A 22,155-nucleotide genomic window follows, 5' to 3' on the forward strand; every position below is an offset into this window, starting at 1 on the left:
TAACATAGTCTGTTACAGGGTATATTTCGTGTCCGGTCCATAACTTTCTTATCTATGAAGGGATTTTGTAAATACTTGCCATAATTGTTCACAATTATCAGACGATGTGTCATGCGGAAAAAGCAGTCACCTACCTTCAAGGTCAAGGTCACACTTGGAGGTCAAATATTAACATAGTCTGTTACAGGGTATATTTCGTGTGGATTACTTAGTAAAAATTTGCAATTTTTAACTTGTGTCGCACGTTACTCAAAAAGTATTTGACCTAGAGTCATGAAACTTTACAGGAATGTATATCAGCATGTTTAGTTGTGCACCTGGGTATTTTTTTGTCTGGATGTATTTAGTATTTTTAGAGTTATTGCCCTTGACTTAGTAAAAATTTGCAATTTTCAACTTGTGTCCCATGTAACTCAAAAAGGATTTGTTCTAGAGTCATGAAACTTTAGGAATGTTGATCAGCATGTGTAGTTGTGCACCTGGGTATTTTTGTGTGGATCTATATAGTATATTTAGAGTTATTGCCCTTGACTTAGTAAAATTTTGCAATTTTCAACTTGTGTCGCATGTAACTCAAAAAGGATTTGACGTAGAGTCATGAAACTTTACAGGGATGTTGATCAGTATGAGTAGTTGTGCACCTGGGTATTTTCGTCTCGATTTATTCAGTATTTTTAGAGTTATTGCCCTTGACTTAGATATTATTTGCAATTTTGAACTTGTGTCACATGTAACTCAAAAAGGATTTGACATAGAGTCATTAAACCTTACGGGAAGGTTGCTCAGCATAATTATGTAGTAGTGCACCTGGGGTTTCGCTTGTGAATTTATCTAGTATTTGTTGAGTTATTTCCCTTGACTTATTAAAAACCGTTTCATTATGTTGTTATTTGTTCCTTGATTGCTTGAGTTAGAATCAATCAACTTTACAGGAATAATGATCAGCATCACTAAATTACAGGAATAATGATCAACATCACTGTGAAGCTATGCACCTGGGACTTTGCATGTGGATTTTTTTTTCAGTTTTGTTAGAGTTTTTAATTTGCAATTTTCAACTTGTTCATGCATAGCTCAAAAAGTATTTGACTTGTAGGCCTGAAAGTTTACAAGAATGTTGGTCAGCATGTGTACTTATGCACTGCAAGTGTACCTATGCACCCTGGGGTTTGCTTGTGGATTTATTTAGTATTTGTAAAGTTCTTGCCCTTTACTTAGTACTGTAAAAGATTTTTAGTTTTCAACTTGTGGCACATGTAGTCCAAAAAATATTTGACCTAGAGTCATAAGATTGACACAATTTACACACCTGTAAAACAAACTGTTGCTTCTCGCGGAATCACATTAAACCATATTGTTGCTTTTGGATCAGACGGTGCATCGGTGATGACTGGTAATAAAAATGCGGTTGTTGCACTTATAAGATCTAATGATTCCCCATATGTTTTTGGTGTACATTGTTCTGTCATTGATTAGCTTTATGCTCTAGTCAAGCTGCCGAAAAGGTACCCTACCTAAAAATCTATCAGCAAATTTTATCTGATGTTTTTTTTATTATTTTAAAAGATCAGTCAGGAGGGAAAAACTGAAATCTAAACAATTTTAAAAGATCCTTTATTACAGTACAAAGAGTTACATAGTGTGAGATGGTTTTCCATGTTTTCTGCTCTTGAAGCAGTGTATCGAAACTGGCCATCTTTTGCTACTTACATGAAATCTCTAGTAGAGTCATCAAAATTTTTAATGATAGTTTGGCTAAAGGTTTTTTTAAGAAAATCACAACTTTTATGTTTTTTGCTTTTACATACTTGTTCATGGACATAATACCAAGAGTAACCCAGCTAAGTCTCTTTTTCCAGAAAGAAAGAATTGATATTGCTATGTTAAAACCTAGTGTTGAAAGTGTTGTGCAACAGTTGCAGTGGCTAAAAACAAATAATGGGCCTCATCTGAGTGAATTCTTGTCCGAGGCAGGAGGATAATAGTTGAATTTAAAAGTATTAAAGTGATTGATACACAAGTTTATAGGCAGCAATTCATTAATACAAAGGAGAAGTTTCTGAATAATTTGATTAGTGAAATTTGCAAACGTTTTCCTGCAATAGCTACAGATGTTGTATCAAATATGGCTGTTCTTAGTTTGGTCTTTAATGTCTTGTGATGAAAGAAAAGAATATGGTGATTTACAAATAAAATCATTAGCAGAATACTAAAGTGCCAGCAGAATACAGGAAAACTCTACAACTGATGATTTCATCAATACAGAAGAAGCTCTTTCTGAATGGGCACAGTGTAAGGACCTTGTTGTCCAGCAGAATTATCCTTGTCATACAGTTTTATCTACATGGAAACTCTTGTCCACTAATGACCCTGATAGTTTTCCTAACTTGAAAAAAGTATGGTAGCTGTTATTGCTCCTCTTCAGACAGCTACTGTGGAAAGGGGATTTAGCATTCAAAATTACATTAAAGTAGCTTCACGTAACAGGCTATCTGGAGAAAGGCTGAATGGTTTAATGCAAATATCACTTGGACCTGCTCTGGAACATTTTGACTTTCATAAAGCATTGGGCAAGTGGAAAAAAGCCAAAAAGAGGAAACTTTACACACACTGAACATGAAGATGCCAAAAAAGAGATTAATTAAATAAAAACTGAAAATGAGGCTGAAAATATGATGTTTAACATATTATAAAATAAATAAAATATAATACCTTGTACATTTTTGCCTGTATTAAGTTTAAGTGAAGTTATTGTTATCCCCCGCTGATGTAATTGGGAGGGGGATATTGTTTTGGCGTTGTCCTTCCGTCCGTCGTTCGGGCGAACATCCAATGGTGCTTCATTCCTTCAATAATTTTAGTTAAAAAAAGGAGGAAATCCCATAAACCGACTGGTTTATGTGGTAAATTTTACTGGTTTATGGGGAAAATTGCAACATAAAGATCAAAGAAAAAGCACATAAACCCAAATGTTGGCACGTCCGTCCGTCCATCTGTCCACCGAATTTTGTTTCCGCACTGGTTCTCTGCAACTACTGGCTGGAATTCAACAAAATTTTATGGGAATCGTCAAAATTAAGAGGAGATTCGCATATTGTCAGCTTGTTCCAGTCAGACCCTTTAACTCAGAGTTATGGCCCTCGATTAGTAATGCAGTTTGCACCTAGAGCAAAAATCGTTTCTGTGCTACTTCTCTGCAACTACTGGCTCGAATTCAATGAAACTTTATGGGAACCTTCAATACCAAGAGGAGATGCGCATGTCGTCGCCTTGTTCCCGTCAGACACTTTAATTAAGAGTTATGGCCCTTGATTAGTTTTGCAGTATGCATGTAGAACAATATTCGTTTCCGCACTACTTCTCTGCAACTACTGGCTGGAATTAAATTAAAGTTTATGGGAACCATTAATACCAAGAGGCGATGTGCATATTGTTGCCTTGTTCAGACCAGATCCCTCATTACAGAGTTATCATATGGCCCTTGATTAGTTTTATAGTATGTATATAGAGCAATTTTGCTATTTCTTTGCAACTGCTGTATTGATTTCAACAAAACTTTATGGCAACCATCGATACAAAAAGGGACTTTACATCTCATTGGCATGTCCAGATATTACTATTTAACACAGACTTAGTGCTCTGTTATATTTATCATGTACAAAGAATATTACTGTTTATGCCATGATAAATATATAAATAAAGTCTTATGTCTTCAGTTGTTGTGTTAGTAATAACGGGTTCTTGGCAGGGGATATAAATTCAACAAATTTAATTGTTTTATTTGAAAATATATTTTCAAGACCCTTTTCATTTGAAACAAAAGGGTCAAATATGACCCCCAAAATTTTTGACATAGAGAAAACACTGGAAGACCTCACTTATGATAGCTTTTTGACCCCCTTAAGGGTCAACCTTACTGTTACTTAAAATAGAAAATCAGTTTCCGGTCAATAACTAGATTTAGGAATGAAATACTATTATTAATATCCTAGGACCAAGGTCAAGATAATTTTAATTTTTCCATCTGCTGTTATTACAAAATACTTAATTATTTCTTTACAATGGCGATAATTGAAAACCTAGTTTCGTGGCATTACCATTTTACTGGTTTTATTTAATTATTATTATTATGGTGTTTAAATATTTGTTGTTTTTTTTTTACCTTATTTCAGTGTCTGTCTGCACACGACTTGTTGCAGTTAGTAGATAGTGACAAAGGTGGAGTAATAACTAAAGATTTGTTTAAGGAACTTTGTCCAAGTCTTCTTTATCAGATAGATGAAGATTCTTGTCATAGTTTCCATGATAAACATACAGGATTCCATGGCAGTCATAATAGTTTCCATGATCACAGTGATCATGACCATGCTCACACAACTGGTACAGGAAGTGCTACTGTAGATTTATCTAATGTTCCTTTAAAAGGTATGCTATTGTTTTACTTATAAAAATAAAAGAATGATTAATCTAATGACACAAGATAACATATTAAATTATGTGTAATCATCTTTTTAACATGATACAAATTATACAAAATATTATTCTTCTGATTTGGTTCTGATGATGTTATTCTTTAAATTTGAAAACCTAGTTTGGGCTTTTGTACTTTTTTTTTAGCTCACCTGAGCTTGCTGAGGGTGAGCTTTTAGGATCGTTGAATGTCCTTCGGACATTGTCCGTCGTCTGTCATCCGTTCACATTTGTTCGTTAACACTCTAGTGGTCACATTTTTGACTCAAGCGTCATCAAACTTGGTCAGGATGCTTGTCTAGGTAATTGCTAGGATGAGATTGGGTCATGAAAACTAGGTCACAGGAGCTAAAAATAGAAAAATATTGTTAACACTCTAGTGGCTACTGTTTTGATCTTAATATCCTGGAAATTAGTCTGCAAGTTTGTTTTGATGACTTCTAGGTCAAGTTCGAATATGGGTCACTTGGGGTCAAAAATTAGGTCACACTGCCCAAATATGGAAAAACCTTGTTAACGCTCTAGTGATCACATTTTGCACTCGATCATCATCAAACGTTGTCACGATGCTTGTCTTGATAATTGCTCTGATGAGTTTGAACATGGGTCATTTTGAATGAAAAACTAGGTCACAGGAGCTAAAAATAGAAAATCTTGTTCATACTACTGTTTTGATCCAAATATCTTGGAAATTGGTCTGAAAGTTTGTTTTGACGATTTTGAGGTCAAGTTTGAATATTGGTCACCTGGGATCAAAAACTAAGTCACACTGCTCAAATATGGAAAAACTTTGTTATCACTGTAGTGCTCACATATTTGAAATTTGGTCAGATTCTTTTCTAGGTAATTGCTCGGATGAGTTCCAACATGGGTCATCACGGATGAAAAACAAGGTCACAGGAGCTAAAAATAAATAATCTTGTTCACACTCTAGTGGCTACTGCTTTGATCCAAATATCCTGGAAATTGGTCTGAAAGTTTGTTATCCCCCGCGGAAAGGCGGCAGAGTAGAAATAGTCTTTGTCTGTCCGTCGATCCTTCTGACATTTTTGTCCGGAGCATATCTCAAAAAATGTTAGAGGTATCAACTTGAAACTTAAGGTGGATGGATGTCATTGAGGAGGAGTGCAGTGCACAAGAATGATATCTATACCCTGCATAATTTTTAGCTTGACTATACGAAGTATATGGAGAGCTGTCCTACTCGCCCTAGCATCCGCGTCCAGATTTCAGATTAGTTTCGGTGCAGTAAAATATTTTCTACTATAACTTTTTCATTTCTTAAGGTATCAACTTCAAACTTCAAATATATGTTTTTTATCATCAACCACATCTTATGTGACAAGGTTCATAACTCTAGCACCAATATTTTCAGATTTATCTCCCCTTAGACTTAGAATTTTCCTTAAAAAGTACTTTTTTAGCTCATCTGTCACAAAGTGACAGGGTGAGCTTTTGTGATCGCTTTTCGTCCGTCGTCCGTCCGTCGTCCGTAAACTTTAACTTTAAATGACATCTCCTCATAAACCGCTGAGCCAATTTCATCCAAACTTCACAGGAATGTTCCTTTGGTGGTCACCTTTAAAAATTGTTCAAAGAATTTAATTCCATGCAGAACTCTGGTTGCCATGGCAACCGATACAAAAAACTTAAAATATCTTCTTTTAAAAAACCCAAAGAGGTAGAGCTTAGATATTTGGCATGAAACATCTTCTAGTGAGTGTCTATCAAGTTTGTTCAAATAAAAGCCCTGGGGTCAAAATTGGCCCCATCCCAGGGGGTCATTGATTTTCCCTATATGCATATAGTAAAAACTTAAAAATCTTATTTTAAAGAACCCAAAGAGCTAGAGCTAAGATATTTAGCATGAAACATCTTCTAATGGGTGTCTACAAAGTTTGTTCAAATAAAAGCCCTGGGGTCAAAATTGGCCCGGCCCCAGGGGGTCATTGATTTTCCCTACATGCATATAGTAAAAACTTATAAAATCTTCTTTTAAAGAACCCAAAGAGCTAGAGCTAAGATATTTAGCATGAAAACCCTGGGGTCAAAATTGGCCCCGCCCCAGGGGGTCATTGATTTTCCCTATATGCATATAGTAAAAACTTAAAAAAACTTCTTTTAGAGAACCCAAAGAGCTAGAGCTAAGATACTTAGCATGAAAGATGTTCTAATGGGTGTCTACCAAATTTGTTCAAGTAAGAGCCCTGGGGTTAAAATTGGCCCTGTTCCGGGGGTCATTGATTTTCCTTATATGTGTATTGCAAAAGCTTTTTAGAAAAATCTTCTTTGAAAAAACCCAAATAGCTAGAGTTTAGATATTAAGCATGAAACATCTTCCAGTTAGTGTCTTCAAAGTTTGTTCAAATAAAAGCCCTAGGGTCAAAATTGGCCCTGCCCCGGGGGACATTAATTTTCCTTATATGTGTATAGCAAAAACTTAAAAATCTTCTTTGAATAAAAACAAATAGCTAGAGTTTAGATATTAAGCATAAAACACCTTCTAGTGAGTGTCTTCAAAGTTTGTTCAAATAAAAGCCCTGGGGTCAAAACTGGCCCCGCCCTAGGGATGTCATTGCTTTTAACTATATGTGTATAGTAAAAAGTTAAAAAATCTTTTTTTTTAAAAACTCAACGAGCTAGACCTTAGATGTTTAGCATGAAACATCTTCTAATGGGTGTCTACCAATTTTGTTCAAATAAAAGCCCTGGGGTTTAAACTGGCCTCGCTCTGTGGGCCTATATACAGGTAAGCGACTTCAGGGCCATCATGGCCCTCTTGTTTTACTATAACTTTTCATTTCTTAAGGTATCAACATCATACTTCAAATATATGTTCCTTAACAACAACCACATCTTATGTGACAAGGTTCATAACTCTAGCACCAATATTTTCAGGTTTATCTCCCCTTGAACTTAGAATTTTCCTTAAAAAATACTATTTTTACTTTAACTTTTTCATTTCTCAAGGTATCAACTTCATACTTCAAATGTATGTTCCTTATCAACAGTCACATCTTATGTGACAAGGTTCATATATGTTCCTTATCATCAGTCACATCTTATGTGACAAGGTTCATAACTCTAGCACTAATATTTTCAGATTTATCTTCCCTTGAACTTAGAATTTTTCTTAAAAAATATTTTTTTTTTACTATAACTTTTTCATTTCTTAAGGTATCAACTTCAAACTTCAATTATATGTTCCTTAACAACAACCACATCTTATTCAACAAGGTTCATAACTCTAGCACCAATATTTTTAGATTTATCTCCCTTTGGACTTAGCTTTTTTGTAAGAAATATTATAACTTCTTTATTTTTTAAGGTATTTTCTTCAAACTTCAAATATTTATTTCTTATCATTACACACATGTTGTGTGACAAGGTCCATAACTCTAGTGTGACTATTTCTAGAATTATTCCCCTTTGAACTTAGAATTTATGTTTACAACTATAACTTCTTGTCATAAAAAGAAATATATTTATATCATAAAACTCTAGGGTAAAAAACTAGGTCACACAGTCCAGATATGGAAAACCCTTGCTAACACTCTAGAGACTACTGTTTTGAACCAAATATCCTGGAAATTGGTCAGTAGATTTCTAGGTCAAGTTTGAATATGGATCACCTGAGGTCAAAAACTAGGTCACACAGCCTAAATATTGGAAAACCTTATTAACACTCTAGGGGCTACTGTTACTGCTACAAAATATCCTGGAATTTGGTCAGAATGGTTGTTATGATGATTTCCAGGTCAAGTTCGAATATGGGTCACTTGTGTTAAGAAACTCGCTCACACAGTTCTAATATGTAAAAACCTTGTTTACACCATAGAGGCTACTGTTGTGATTCAAATAACTTGAAAATTGTTCAGAAAGGTTGTTTTGGTGATTTCTAGGTCAAATTTTAATATGGGTTATCTGTGGTCAAAAACTAAATCACACAGTCCAAATAAAATGGGATTGAGCCTTCATAATCAGGTGAGGGATATAAGGGCCATCATGGCACTGTTGTTTCAAATAATTGCCATAGGGTCAAAATTGGCCCGGCCCCAGGGGCCATTGATTTTCCTTATATATATATATACACTACAGCCACTTTATAATGCTTATGTTGGGGTCCAATGTCTCAACACCGTGTTCTAACGAGGCTCTCATTAGAACGCTCATTGCAAAATCCGCATTACCCCATCCACCGCCTATACATACAACCCTGATAATTTTTACTTACTGTTCAATGAATATCCACATGATCTTTTTCTAAAACAATTTAATGATGTAAACATATACATGGGTGAAAGTTTTCAGGATTATTCCTGAAGTTCAGGATTTTCAGTCTTCTTAAAGCCTTCTATTTCCTATGTAAATCTACAGAAAAACTGCTAAATTCAGGATTTTCAGGATTTTTAAAATTTCCAACTTTCACCCATGCATATATCATATTCACAAATAATACTAATTATACCCCCAAACGAAGTTTAGGGGGGTATATAGGAGTCACCCAGTGGTTGGTCGGTCGGTCCAGCCTTCCGCTGCATTTTCCTTGTCCGGAGCATAACTTGAAGACTAATGGTTGGAATTCAGTACAACTTCATACAATGGTCAAGCACATTGAAAGGAAGTGCAGTGCACAAGAACCATAACTCCATCTTCACTAATTACAGAGTTATTGCTCTTTGTTACTTTTCCTTGTCCGGAGCATAACTTGAAAACTACTGGATGGAATTCAAAACAACTTCTTACAATGGTCAAACACAATAAGGTGAAGTCCAGTGCACAAGAACCGTAACTCTATCTAAATTTATAACGGAGTTATTGCCCTTTGTTACTTTTCCATTTTTTAGTCCCCTACCGGTTTAACATTTTATGCATTCATAATAATAAAGCAGTGATTTACTTGATAAAACATCTTAATAACAAACCTTTGTACCTTTTTTGTCAAATTTATGTATTCATAGGTAATTAGTATTATTATACTCAATAAAAAACCCTTGTGACATTACCTTCCGAATAGTCAAGCCAATTCTGTATAATTAGACTCTCTCTAAGGCCTATAACATGAATTTATAAAAAAAAATTAGCCCTTTTACTATCAAGCACTGAGAATAGTCGAGCATGCTGTCCTACAGACAGCTCTTGTTTTTCACAAAGGCAATCTTGTTTTATTTCAGTATGGGGATTCAGTTCAATAGCAGTGATTGTTATCTCCCTTGTTGGGTTGCTTGGTGTTGCTGTTATACCTATTATGCAGAAAGTATTCTACAACCACATGTTGCAGTTCCTTGTTGCCCTAGCTGTTGGAGCCCTGTCAGGAGATGCACTCCTTCATCTGTTTCCACATGTATGTTGAAAATAACAATTACTTCGTTGAAAATAACAATTAAAACTTCTGTCAAAATTTCTATAATAACTGTTAAATGGAGATATCATTTATCATTTTTGTAGTGAACAAAATTTAGTTCAGGAGCCCATACTTAGATGCTAAATGTCATATCATAGTGTATTGATAGTCGTGTCCCGTCAATATCCTTGTCATTCAATCACAGATTTTGAAATTACTTGCATAATTTAATGTGTACGGAATTTAACAATTTGTGATGAGCTAGAACAAGTATGAGGTTACACTAAGACTAAACATATAGTTTGTAAAAGAAAATTGTCATATCCTGATCAGCGTTGCATCTAGGCCGCGCGATTGCACGATTTGTGCATTTTTTATGCAGATTGTGCATTTTAATGAAGTCGCACATCTAACAATCTTTTCAACTTAATTCAGTTTATCTTCATCGTATCTTTAACGCTTCAGCCATGTTTGGTTATGACTAAAATACGTACTTAATCCCATGTAGCAGCCGACTGAGTCATCTCGCGTGTGTTTTGTAGTATTCGTCAATATATTATTTTTTCTACTTCCGTTTTTGAGCGTACGATTGCTGTCAAAAATGCCTAAACGTAAAATAAATGAATTCTATTTGGTATGTCATATTGTAAGGTAAATGTATGTCCCCCACATTTTTGTGTCGCCTTGAAAAAGGCGCCATATAGGGGTTACTTTTGTCGGCGGTGTCGGCGTCGTTGTCGGCGTCGGCGTCCCCTTAAGCTTGTCCGGAGCATAAGTCAGTCATTATAAGTCCGATTGACTTCAAACTTGGTATGCATGCTTCTAATAATGACCCGAAGTGCAGTGCACAAGAACAGGTACTCTGCACCTCTTATTTATTGAGTTATTGCCCTTTGTTAATTTTCACACTTTATTTTTGTGCGGGCCATTTCTCCTAAAGTATAAAAGCTATGGACTTGAAACTTCATAGGATGATAGATCTCATTAAGAAGAAGTGCAGTGCTCAAGAACTGGTACTCTGCATTTCTTATTTTTTGAGTTATTGCCCTTTGTTAATTTTCATACTTTATTTTTGTCCAGGCCATTTCTCCTAAAGTATAAAAGCTATGGACTTGAAACTTCATAGGATGATAGATCTTATTAAGAAAAAGTGCAGTGCACAAGAACTGGTACTCTGCATTTCTTATTTTTTGAGTTATTGCCCTTTGTTAATTTTCATACTTTATGTTTGTCCGGGCCATTTCTCATAAATTATAAAAGCTTTAGACTTGAAACTTCATAGGATGATAGATCTTATTGATAAGAAGTGCAGTGCACAGAAACTGATGCTCTGCATTTCTTATTTTTTGAGTTATTGCCCTTTGTTGATTTTCAAATTTCATTTTTGTCCAGGCCATTTCTCCTAAACTATATTGTTCACAAGGCGACACATCCGACTCGCGGAGTTCTAGTTTTCAAATCCCCCACATTTTTCAATTGAGTGACGGACAATCCCCCATAATTTTGAAATTCTAGATGCAACACTGCCAGATAACTAAGCATACTTTGTGGCACATTTAAGAAAACTTATCACACACAAATGCCAGGTCATCAGCAAGAAAGGTGAAGTCTTGTGTGTCAAAATTGTACATTAATGGAGTTATGTCTGGTCATATCTTTGTCATTCATTCATGGATGCTCATTGAAATAATTGGGTGATATGACAATGTATTTGTTAATACATGTACAGTAGAACTTTAGTAAGTCAAACTTGAAGGGACTTGAGTAAAAACTTAAACAAATCGGGACTGACTCATGAATCGGTCTCAATTTCATAGCAAAATTTCGAGCCATCGAAGTTTACCAGAGAGTAACAAAAGATGTAATAAATGAAAAGGGTGATAACTAACAAGCTTATATCTACCTATCTTCCATGAATGTCAAACCCCTCGCGGGACGTAGACATGTCTGGGCGTCAAAAATCGCAAGAAAGCTATAAAGAGTTGTTTAAAAGAGGATAAAAGAGTATTAAAAATGTTAAAAACAGGGTCTGGAAAAGTAGGGTGAGACATGTTCGATACAAGCTATGGCTGGACTGAACTGCTCTTGGGTAGGGAGTAGGGCTACTGCAGGGGGTAAGTGGTTCCAGTGCTATACTGTCCTAGGAAAGAATGAGAATTTATAATAGTCTGAAGTTGCTGTGAATAACCTATACATAAGGGATTGCCATGGCGTGATGTTCGGGAGAGGTGTGTCAAATATTCTTCTATGGGGAAGCAACCAGACCATGGCAAATCTTATAGAAAAGGGATAACCTAGCATCTCTATGTCTGAGTTCCAGTTTTCTAAGCTTAGTTGAGTGAAGCATGTCCGTGACGCTAGAGGTCTGACCATAATCTTGCTTAATTCATCAGGCTGCTCTTCTTTGGAATCTATTTGTGTTTTGTTGTGGGGAGACCATACTTCTGAACCATATTCAAGCTTGGGTCTGACTAACGTCTGGTAAGCAATGAACTTAATGGATTAGGATTTAACCTTTATGTTTCTACATAAAAATCCTAAGATTTGGTTTGCTTTCTTGGATGTCTTGTCTATATGGGCATCCCACGTGAGGTTTTCTGATATATCCACGCCATGGACTCCATGGAGGTAGTATTGTGTTGGGATTGGATGTTTCCTTTTTGCAACGTGGATAACTTGACACTTGGAGAGGTTAAATTTCATATCCCACTCCAACTCCCACTTTTGTAACCAATTAAGGTCATTTTGGAGGGTGACTGATTGGTTTGCAGTCATTTCAGAGCAATGCATATTGCAGTATCGTCTGCAAACAAGCAGACCTGGGAATTGTTTTGTTGGAGGTCATTTATATAGGAGAGAAACAGGAGGGGTCCTAGAACAGAGCCTTCAGAATCCGAAAAAGACCCATTATTTTAAAGTGATAGTATAAAAGTGAAAAAACGACTGCAACTTTGTTTAAAAAATAATAAACATACATCAATGTATGTTAAAATGGACTACCGTCCGTAACCTTAGGCCACCACTGCATCCATATATTTTTACACAAAATAATACCAGAAGAAGCTAATGTTGACATCAATTAATTTTAATCATTTTGCCATTGTCAGAAAATGAGGTTACACTTAAAATTTGTAGTAAAATACAAGTTTAGTGATAAAATTTTTGCGAGAAAATCGCTTGAAATTAATAGGTCTTTTTCGGATTCCAATGCATGTATGCCTTATTGTCATCGATTCGTGCCTTCTCATCGATTCGTGACCTAAATAATTGTCTGGTATAAATACTTCTGCAAGGACATACACCATCCGAAAACTACACAAGTTTTATTAGACACTGGATTTGACAATTCTATCCAATCAAAATGCGTAATTGAACAGGTGCAATCAGCTGGTGACCTAATTACTTTAAAATATTTGATATTGATGTTTTTATTTATCAAACACATTTACACTTAAGCCAAAAAATATTCATTATATTGTAAGAATTTACTTCAGACTTTGAAACATATATTGATCAGATCGGACTGAAAATAACCATGCGAACATTTAGTGGTGTGAGCACCTAAATTTTGATGACGTCACAGGGTGAATCGGATTTCACGAATCGATGGGTAAGCGTCCAGCTGAGCAAGGCAGTCATGGTTGACAAAATTTTCAACATTAATGGTCGATAGTAGGATATTTTCGTAACAGTTTTCTCAGCAACTACTTATCACAGCCTTTTGATATTTGGTATACACCTTTAACACATGGTCCCATACCGTGGGATTTGATTTCAGGTCTGTCGCTCATCCACTTCCTGTTTGCCAACTTAGTTAAATTTCAACATTAATGGTCAATAGTAGGAAATTTTCGTAACAGTTTTCTCAGCAACTACTTATCACAGCCTTTTGATATTTGGTATACAGCATTAACACATGGTCCCATACAGTGGGATTTGATTTCAGGTCTGTCGCTCATCCACTTCCTGTTAGCGACTTAGTTAAATTTTTAACATTAATGGTCAATAGTAGGAAATTTTCTTAACAGTTTTCTCAGCAACTACTAATCACAGCCTTTTGATATTTGGTATACAGCATTAACACATGGTCCCATACCATGGGATTTGATTTCAGGTCTGTCGCTCATCCACTTCTTGTTTGCCGACTTAGTTAAATTTTCAACATTAATGGTCAAATTAGTAGGAAATTTTCGTAACAGTTTTCTCAGCAACTACTTACCACAGCCTCTTGATATGTGGTTTACAGCATTGACATGTGGTCCCATATTGTTGGATTCCATTTCAGGTCTGTTGCTCATCCACTTCCGGAGTAAAAACTTAGTTAAATTTTCAACATCATTGGTCAGTGGTCCAAAATTTAAGTAACATCACAGCCTCATGATATTTTGTATACATATGCAACCCGGCCTTTGTCTTTGACCCATTTTTATGCTCCCCGAAAAATTTCGGGGGAGCATATAGTCGGCGCCTTGTCCGTCTGTCCGTCCGTTGTCTTGTCCGGAGCATAACTTGAAAACCCTTGGAGATAATTTGTTGAAACTTCATACAGTGGTAGAGGGCATTGAGGGGGAGTGCAGTGTCAAAGAACCATAACTCTATTTTGCCTGGTTTTTGAATTATCTCCCCTTATAGAAAAATCTTGTCCGGGGCATAACTCTAAAACTATAAGAGATATCAACATGAAACTTTGTAGGTGAATAGATCTCAATGGGTAGATGTACAGTGCATAAGAGCAATAACTCTTTTTGTCCTAATTTTGGAGTTATTGCCCTTTGTTAATTTTAACACTTTGAACTTTGTCCGGAACATAACTCTAAAACTATAAGAGATATCAAGATGAAACATTGTAGGTAGATAGATCTCATTGAGTAGAGGTGCAGTGCAAAAGAACTATAACTATGTTAAGCCTCATTTTTGAATTATCTCCCCTTTTAGAAAAATCTTGTCCAGGACATAGCTGTAAAACTATAAGAGATATCAACATGAAACTTTGTAGGTAGATATATCTCAATGCGTAGATATGCAGATCATAACTCTGCCTTGCCTAATTCTGGAGTTATTGCCCTTTGTTTATTTTTACTTTTTAGCTCGACTATTCGAAGAATATGAGAGCTATTGTAGTCGCCCCGGCGTCGGCGTCCGCGTCCGCGTCGGCGTCTGCGTTGGTTAAAGTTTTTTGTAAAGTCAAATATCTCAATTATTACTTGTGATATTCAATTGAAACTTACAATAGTTATTTATAGTAACAAGGTACATCAGATTGACAAGTTGGATAACTCTGCCAACAATATTGACAGAATTATGCCCCTTTTTAACTTAGAAATTTTGGTTAAAGTTTTTTGTAAAGTCAAATATCTCAATTATTGCTTGAGATATTCAATTGAAACTTACAATACTTATTTATAGTAACAAGGTACATCAGATTGACAAGTTGGATAACTCTGCCTACAATATTGACAGAATTATGCCCCTTTTTAACATAGAAATTTTGGTTAAAGTTTTTTGTAAAGTCAAATATCTCAATTATTGCTTGAGATATTCAATTGAAACTTACAATACTTATTTATAGTAACAAGGTACATCAGATTGACAAGTTGGATAACTCTGCCTACAATATTGACAGAATTATGCCCCTTTTTAACTTAAAAATTTTGGTTTAAGTTTTTTGTAAAGTCAAATATCTCAATTATTGCTTGAGATATTCAATTGAAACTTACAATACTTATTTATAGTAACAAGGTACATCAGATTGACAAGTTGGATAACTCTGCCTACAATATTGACAGAATTATGCCCTTTGGAACTTAGAAATTTGGTTAAAGGTCTTCAAAGATATTTACTTGAAACTTTACACATGCACGTAGGGTCATTATTGGAGGGTCATAATTGTATGTCACTGACCAAGTTCCATAACTCTATCTTGCATTAAGGCTGATTCATATCCCCTTTTTCTACTTAGTCTCTTGGTTAATGTTTACATGCAAGTTTTACATATCTCAATAACTATTAAAGATATTTATTTAAAACTTCACATATGCATTTAGAGTCATAATTGTAGTTCACTGACAAAGATCCATAATTCTATCTTGCATTTAGGCTGATTTTTCTCCCCTTTTTTAACTTAGAAATTCATGGTAAAGTTTTGCTTGTAAGCTGTTATCTCAATAACTACTGAAGGGTTTGTGCCTTTTTTGGGACAATTTAAGCATTAATAATAATAAAGCTGTGATTTACTTAATAAAACATCTTAATAACAAGCCTTTGTACCTTTTCTGTCAAATTTATGTATTCATAGGTAATTAGTATTATTATACTCAATAAAACACCCTTGTGACATTACCTTCCGAATAGTCAAGCCAATACTGTATAATTAGACTCTCTCCAAGGCCTATAACTTGAATTTATAAAAAAAATTAGCCCTTTTGTGAACTTAAAAAATTTAACATTATCAAGGCTCTTTTACTATCAAGCACTTAGAATAGTCGAGCGTGCTGTCCTTCCGACAGCTCTTGTTGAAGTTGTCCGGGATGTTGTGGTGATTAAAAAAAATTATGTGTATAAGTGTTTCTAAAAATAGAAGCAGGCCTCTATCCCACTTGGCACCATTGTTGGTGTTGAAAATTAAAACCTTTTTGATTTCTATTAATAGAATTTAGTTACTTATTACCTAATGTTCTTAGTTTGCTCAGGAGTACTCTTTAATGGGAAAAATCTAATCGTCAGGATGACACCACCCTTTGAATGCAAAGGGAAATAAAACACAAATGTTGAATAAATTTAAATCAACCAAATTTTTAATGAACTAAGTTTTTATTTACACTTAACTAAAGTTGACAAAAATGTACTTTAATATAAACTGTTTGTAATTAACCAAAAATATAATAATCAAAATAAACTAGTGAATAAAAGATTTAAACTGGTTGAAAGTTGTTTAAACTGTCACTAATTAAAATATGAAAAATAACCTTAATGATTCTGTGCTGTTAATAACTAATAAATCTAAATTGTAGCAAGCCCTGTTTTAATCTATATCAACAAAAATAAAGATCTAATGATTCAAGATGGCTGCCACTTAAAACAAAGAAAAGATATTCATTAATCTTAATTAATTCTGTAAAAATAATTACTTAAATTACTTACAAATTTATCAAAAATGTTTCTGTGAATTTAGATAATCTCTAAGGTTCATTTAAATGCCAAAGTGCCTAAAATAAATTAAATAATTAATTAATTAACCTTAGAGAGCTTTTAGAGATGTTACTTTTCCAAAAATTAGCAGCAGAATGACAAAATTGTCTAAGATGCTTGTATAAATGTACTTCTGAATCCCAGAGGGAGCTAGCATCTACCTACAGGTGGCACTGTATGTAACAACTTATCTGATTGGTCAAATTACAGCCAACCAGAGCTTACTTAACAAATGCTCTAGGCTTATCAGTTCTTTACATAACTATTCTAAAAATAGATTATGATTCATGGAAAATTTTGCAACAGTATCAATTGACCATGATCACAAAAATAATAAAGTAATAAACTTTTACAAAAATATTCTAAACAATAAAACTAGAAACTAATATCAACTAAACATATTTACAAACATATATAAATGCTAAATCAGTAACTTGTATCTCACTAAATTTAAAGGCCAGTGTAATTAAAAGTAGAACCATTCTCTATATGTTGTATATAAAGAGTCTTAGGCCATGCTAAGTTACTGTTAATGAGTGTATCAATAAGTTCTACAAACTATAATCAACATTAAACTAATGAATGATAAGAATGAAATGTCTATAAAACAATACAATATTCAATATGATTAAACTTTAAAATAAACTTAAATCTAAGTTAAAGTTTAAAGACTTTAATATTTCTTGAAAAATATTCCTTAAGATTATACATGTTATACTTCTTGAGTAATATTATGCAATATTATATAATAATTATATAACCTGTTGTAGTTGGAATCCAACTTTACAACAATACACCGGTTTTGGAAAAAGAAAAAATTTATTGCAAAAAGCAATAAATTTTTTCCAAGATAAAACTTGAACTTAAACTGTATCATTAAGATACCTCAAAGAAATAGCATATTATCTTATCAAAAATGTTCATGTCAATATAATATATGGATGAAACTATAAAGTATAAAACAATAAACTAACAAATCTACTTAAAGAATGAATAAAGAACATATTTACAACAATATACAAGCATGCAGTCAATGTGAGTTATTATGATTGTCAGATAACATGGAAATAGGAAAATCTTAAGATTAAATCTAAGCATCATGTAAATACAAAAATGACAATATAATAATACAAATGTCTTTTCCTGGAATGAAAGAAGTGTTATTATAATATATATATAACATGATAACAATTTAAAAATGTTATTTCTTCTTTCTGTCAACATCGGGTCTTCTTTTTTGTCATGTTCGGGTCTTCTTTTTTTTTTGTCATGTTCGGGGTTACTAGTGTGCTGGCACAGCCACCTGAAATGTTCATACTGTGCCCAATGTCTTTGCACTAGATTTTGTCACAATTATGGGATTTGATACTTATGCGCGATAACAAGTTATGTTTAGTATAAGTGCATGATGGCACAATCACCTTAAATGTTCATTGCACCCAATGTCTTTGCACTATTAATTACATGTTAGGCGATATCATCATTTTGTCTCTTAAATGCACGGTTTGGTAATTTATTTCTCAGATGCGTTATTGAATTCTTTTTTACTCAGATGCGCGATCTGTGGATTTGTTTACTTTTGCGCGTTATTCATTTCACTTTTATCAATGCACTTACTTTACACTATTCTTCATCACTATTCATATAACACTTTACTCGAATTTTTTTTTTTCACTTTTTATACGCAACACTTTCTAGAAAAGAATATCACCTTTTAATAAAATCGATACTAAATTTTACTTTTAATTTGTATAATGCCGAAATTTTCAATAAAGAATCAGTTACACCACCATGTTAAAATACAATCATGAGAAATATAGCTATAACAGATGATAAACAATACTGTATCATTAAATAAGTAGCATCAAAATGGTTAACAGTTACACCATAAGTAAAACAGGTCTATCTCATACAACAAAAATATATGATATCCAACTTAAATCTTGTTAGTCTAATGACATGTAAAAATACATATTAACTTCTTAAATAAATCAAAGTTTCACACCGCTGTGAAAAATCACAAAAAGCATATGTGTTAGACCTAGCTGCGATGGAGCTATGCACATCTATGGTAAACAAACGCTTACTTTACTATCTTTAGGATCATTACTTAAGTGAACAAAGAAATGTCTGTGAAACATATCACCAGACGCCTATAGATCTTAAATCCTATAGAAAATCTCTAAAACTCAAAAATTTGATGTTTCAAAACATCAAGCCCATAGAAACTTAAATTCTATGTAACGAGCACAAAAAAACATTCACTAAGACACCTAAAGCAGCCTTACAAAACTCAAACAGAAAACTTGTACTCAACAAAAAAGTTAACAAATAATCACACAATATCAATTATTGTAACAAAAACTTAACTCAACATATCAATATCTTCTATGTATACAAAATGTATTTTCTTTACATAACAAAATCAACATGGTAATTGGCAATGTAACTTAAAACTTAAATTACTTCTTATCAATTTGGAATGAATTGAAAAAGGAAACTTTATAAAAGGTGGCATCTTTTCTATCACCCTAAATGTTTTTATACTTGTTTCGAGTATTATTTGTCAATATATGAACAAACTCGGGTTTGCTCAGTTTAACGCAGTCGCGATTTGAATAGTTACCGATTTTCGTCTCTCTTCTCGGATACACGCAAGCATCTGATCTGTGGTATTGGTCATCTGATTTGTATGTGGCATCTTCTTGTGGTTTAAAGTCTTCGCCGGGTATTGGTTTGTCATCTTTTTGTTGTTTGGTATTGGTATTGGCATCATCATTATCGCCTGTTGATATTTTATTGTATTTGACTACTAATAAGTTATCGTAAATAGTAGCCATGCAGACTGTCCAATCGAAGATTGCATCTTTTGGTCTGCTGTTTGTGTCGGTGATGTCTTCAGTTCGTATTTCATAGGCATTGAAGGGTTGTCGTTTAGCTTTCTTTGGCATCAGATCTGGGTAAGGCGTTGGGTTGTAATCTTGAACAGAAATGGAGTCTTCTACTGTTGCTGACTTTATTGTATCTGATGCCATTTGCGATTCGTCATCTGGGTTGTCATCGGCCATCTTCTTGTAGTTTTGAGTTACTGTTTGGACTGACTCTTGGCCTGCAGAATCAGTCCCATGAAGTTTAAATGATTCAGTAGTTGGTTGTCTTCTATGGCAGGTTCTAGATAAGTTTGACTTTTGGAAGGAAGGCAGCAGTCTTCTTGACAGCTTGAATAGAATTTTGTCTTCTGTTGAAAATCTTTGTTTCTTGTGAAATTTTCATCTTGGTATTTGTCATCAACCCATGTGTAATCATCTTTCATCAGTGATTGTATAAATTCAGATGTGAATTGATGGAACTGTTCTTCTGTTATAAATCGGTTTGAATTCATGTCATGAGGATTTTCTTTGTGGCTGTCTGTAATTGTAGGAGCTGTGCTTCTTGTTTTACATGGAGTACTGGTATGTGACAGTCTTCGCCTGGGCTGGTAATGTTCATTGTGGTAGAATGTTTGTTCAAATTTGTCTATAAAACAATACAATATTCAATATGATTAAACTTTAAAATAAACTTAAATCTAAGTTAAAGTTTAAAGACTTTAATATTTCTTGAAAAATATTCCTTAAGATTATACATGTTATACTTCTTGAGTAATATTATGCAATATTATATAATAATTATATAACCTGTTGTAGTTGGAATCCAACTTTACAACAGGGACATAACTCGGAAATCATAAGAGATATCATCAAGAAACTTTGTAGGTTGATAGATCACATTGATTAGAAGTGCAGTGCAAAGAACAGTTACTCTGCCTTGCCTAATTTTGTAATTATTGCACTTTGAACTTTTTCCAGGGACATAACTCTGAAACTACAAGAGGTGTACTTTCCTGTGTCCAAAACCTATTCGGGGAGCATCACCCGGCTCAAACCGAGCTCTTGTTTAATCTTTGTTGCAAGCAATTTTACAAATCATGCACTGTTTTTTGTTCATTTTTTTTTCATTCCTTGTACAGTACTGTAATTGTCTGTTTATCTGACAGATACTATATTCCTTTTCAAACACCCAAATGTTGTTTCTTCATATGACACCAGTACTGGTTGGTTCGAGGAAGCGGACTTGAAAGTGATTTATATAAGTTGCAAGAATTTGTGCAGTTGTGCGCCTGTATATTTTCGTGTGGATTTATTCAGTATTTTTAGAGTTGTTGCCCTTGACTTAGTAAAAATTTGCAATTTTCAACTTGTGTCGCAGGTAACTCAAAAAGTATTTGACCTAGAGTCATGAAACTTTACAGGAGTGTTGATCAGCATGTGTAGTTGTGCACCTGGGTATTTTTTGTCTGGATTTATTTAGTATTTTTAGAGTTATTGCCTTTGCAATTTTCAACTTGTGTCGCATGCAATTTTCAACTTGTGTCGCATGTAACTCAAAAAGTATTTGACCTAGAGTCATGAAACTTTACGTTAAAGTTTGCGTACCACTTCAAATATTTATTTTTGAAACATACACTGTTCTTTGATAGCATAATAGGATTCTCTCCAAGGCCTTTAACTGTAACATGGATGGCCCTTTTACATTATCAAGAGAAAATTTTGCATTAACAAGGCTCTTTTTGTCCCCTGCCTTTTCGAAGAAAAAAGGGGGATATGGAAATAGGCTCCGTCCGTCTGTCCGTCACACTTTCGTGTCCCGCCCATAACTTTGTCATTTATCAAAGGAATCTGAAATAACTTGGCACAAATGTTTGTTATAATAAGACGATGTGTCATGCGCAACAACCAGACCCCTACCTCCAGGGTAAAGGTCACACTTTCTCGTTCAAGGTCAACATTGTCTATTTGAGGGTTTATGTTGTGTCCGGTCCATAACTTTTTGTAAATACAGTCAAGACTGCCTTAGCGACCCCCTGATTTCAACGACTCCCTGTCTTATCCGACCTTGTTTCAGTACTCCCAACGTATTTTCCTATATAAATGGTCTGAATTAAACGACTCCCTGTCATATGTGACAAGCGACTCTAATTGTTTGGTCCCAATGCAATGTTTTGTCTGATTTAAATGACTTTCACACCTTTTAATTGTCTGTTAATCAGATAAATAATACCTATTTTTAACACCCAGAGGGCCAAAATAATTAAGTCCGATTATAATCCAGTA

At 34.2% G+C, this 22,155-nt stretch overlaps 1 protein-coding gene across 1 annotated transcript in view; it reads left to right on the forward strand.

The window, feature by feature from the left end:
- The window catches only part of LOC132718130 (zinc transporter ZIP10-like), a 116,121-nt gene that overhangs the window by 35,436 nt on the left and 58,530 nt on the right, over window positions 1-22,155 (forward strand). Inside the window, exons 4-5 of the mRNA XM_060701754.1 lie at window positions 4,173-4,425; window positions 9,645-9,814. Of these exons, the coding sequence (XP_060557737.1) occupies window positions 4,173-4,425; window positions 9,645-9,814 (423 nt within the window). The remainder of the gene's footprint in view (window positions 1-4,172; window positions 4,426-9,644; window positions 9,815-22,155) is intronic.

The sequence above is a fragment of the Ruditapes philippinarum genome, unplaced genomic scaffold, assembly GCF_026571515.1.
Source record: "Ruditapes philippinarum isolate M1 unplaced genomic scaffold, ASM2657151v2 ctg56_1_1_1_1, whole genome shotgun sequence".
Lineage (NCBI taxonomy): Eukaryota > Metazoa > Mollusca > Bivalvia > Venerida > Veneridae > Ruditapes > Ruditapes philippinarum.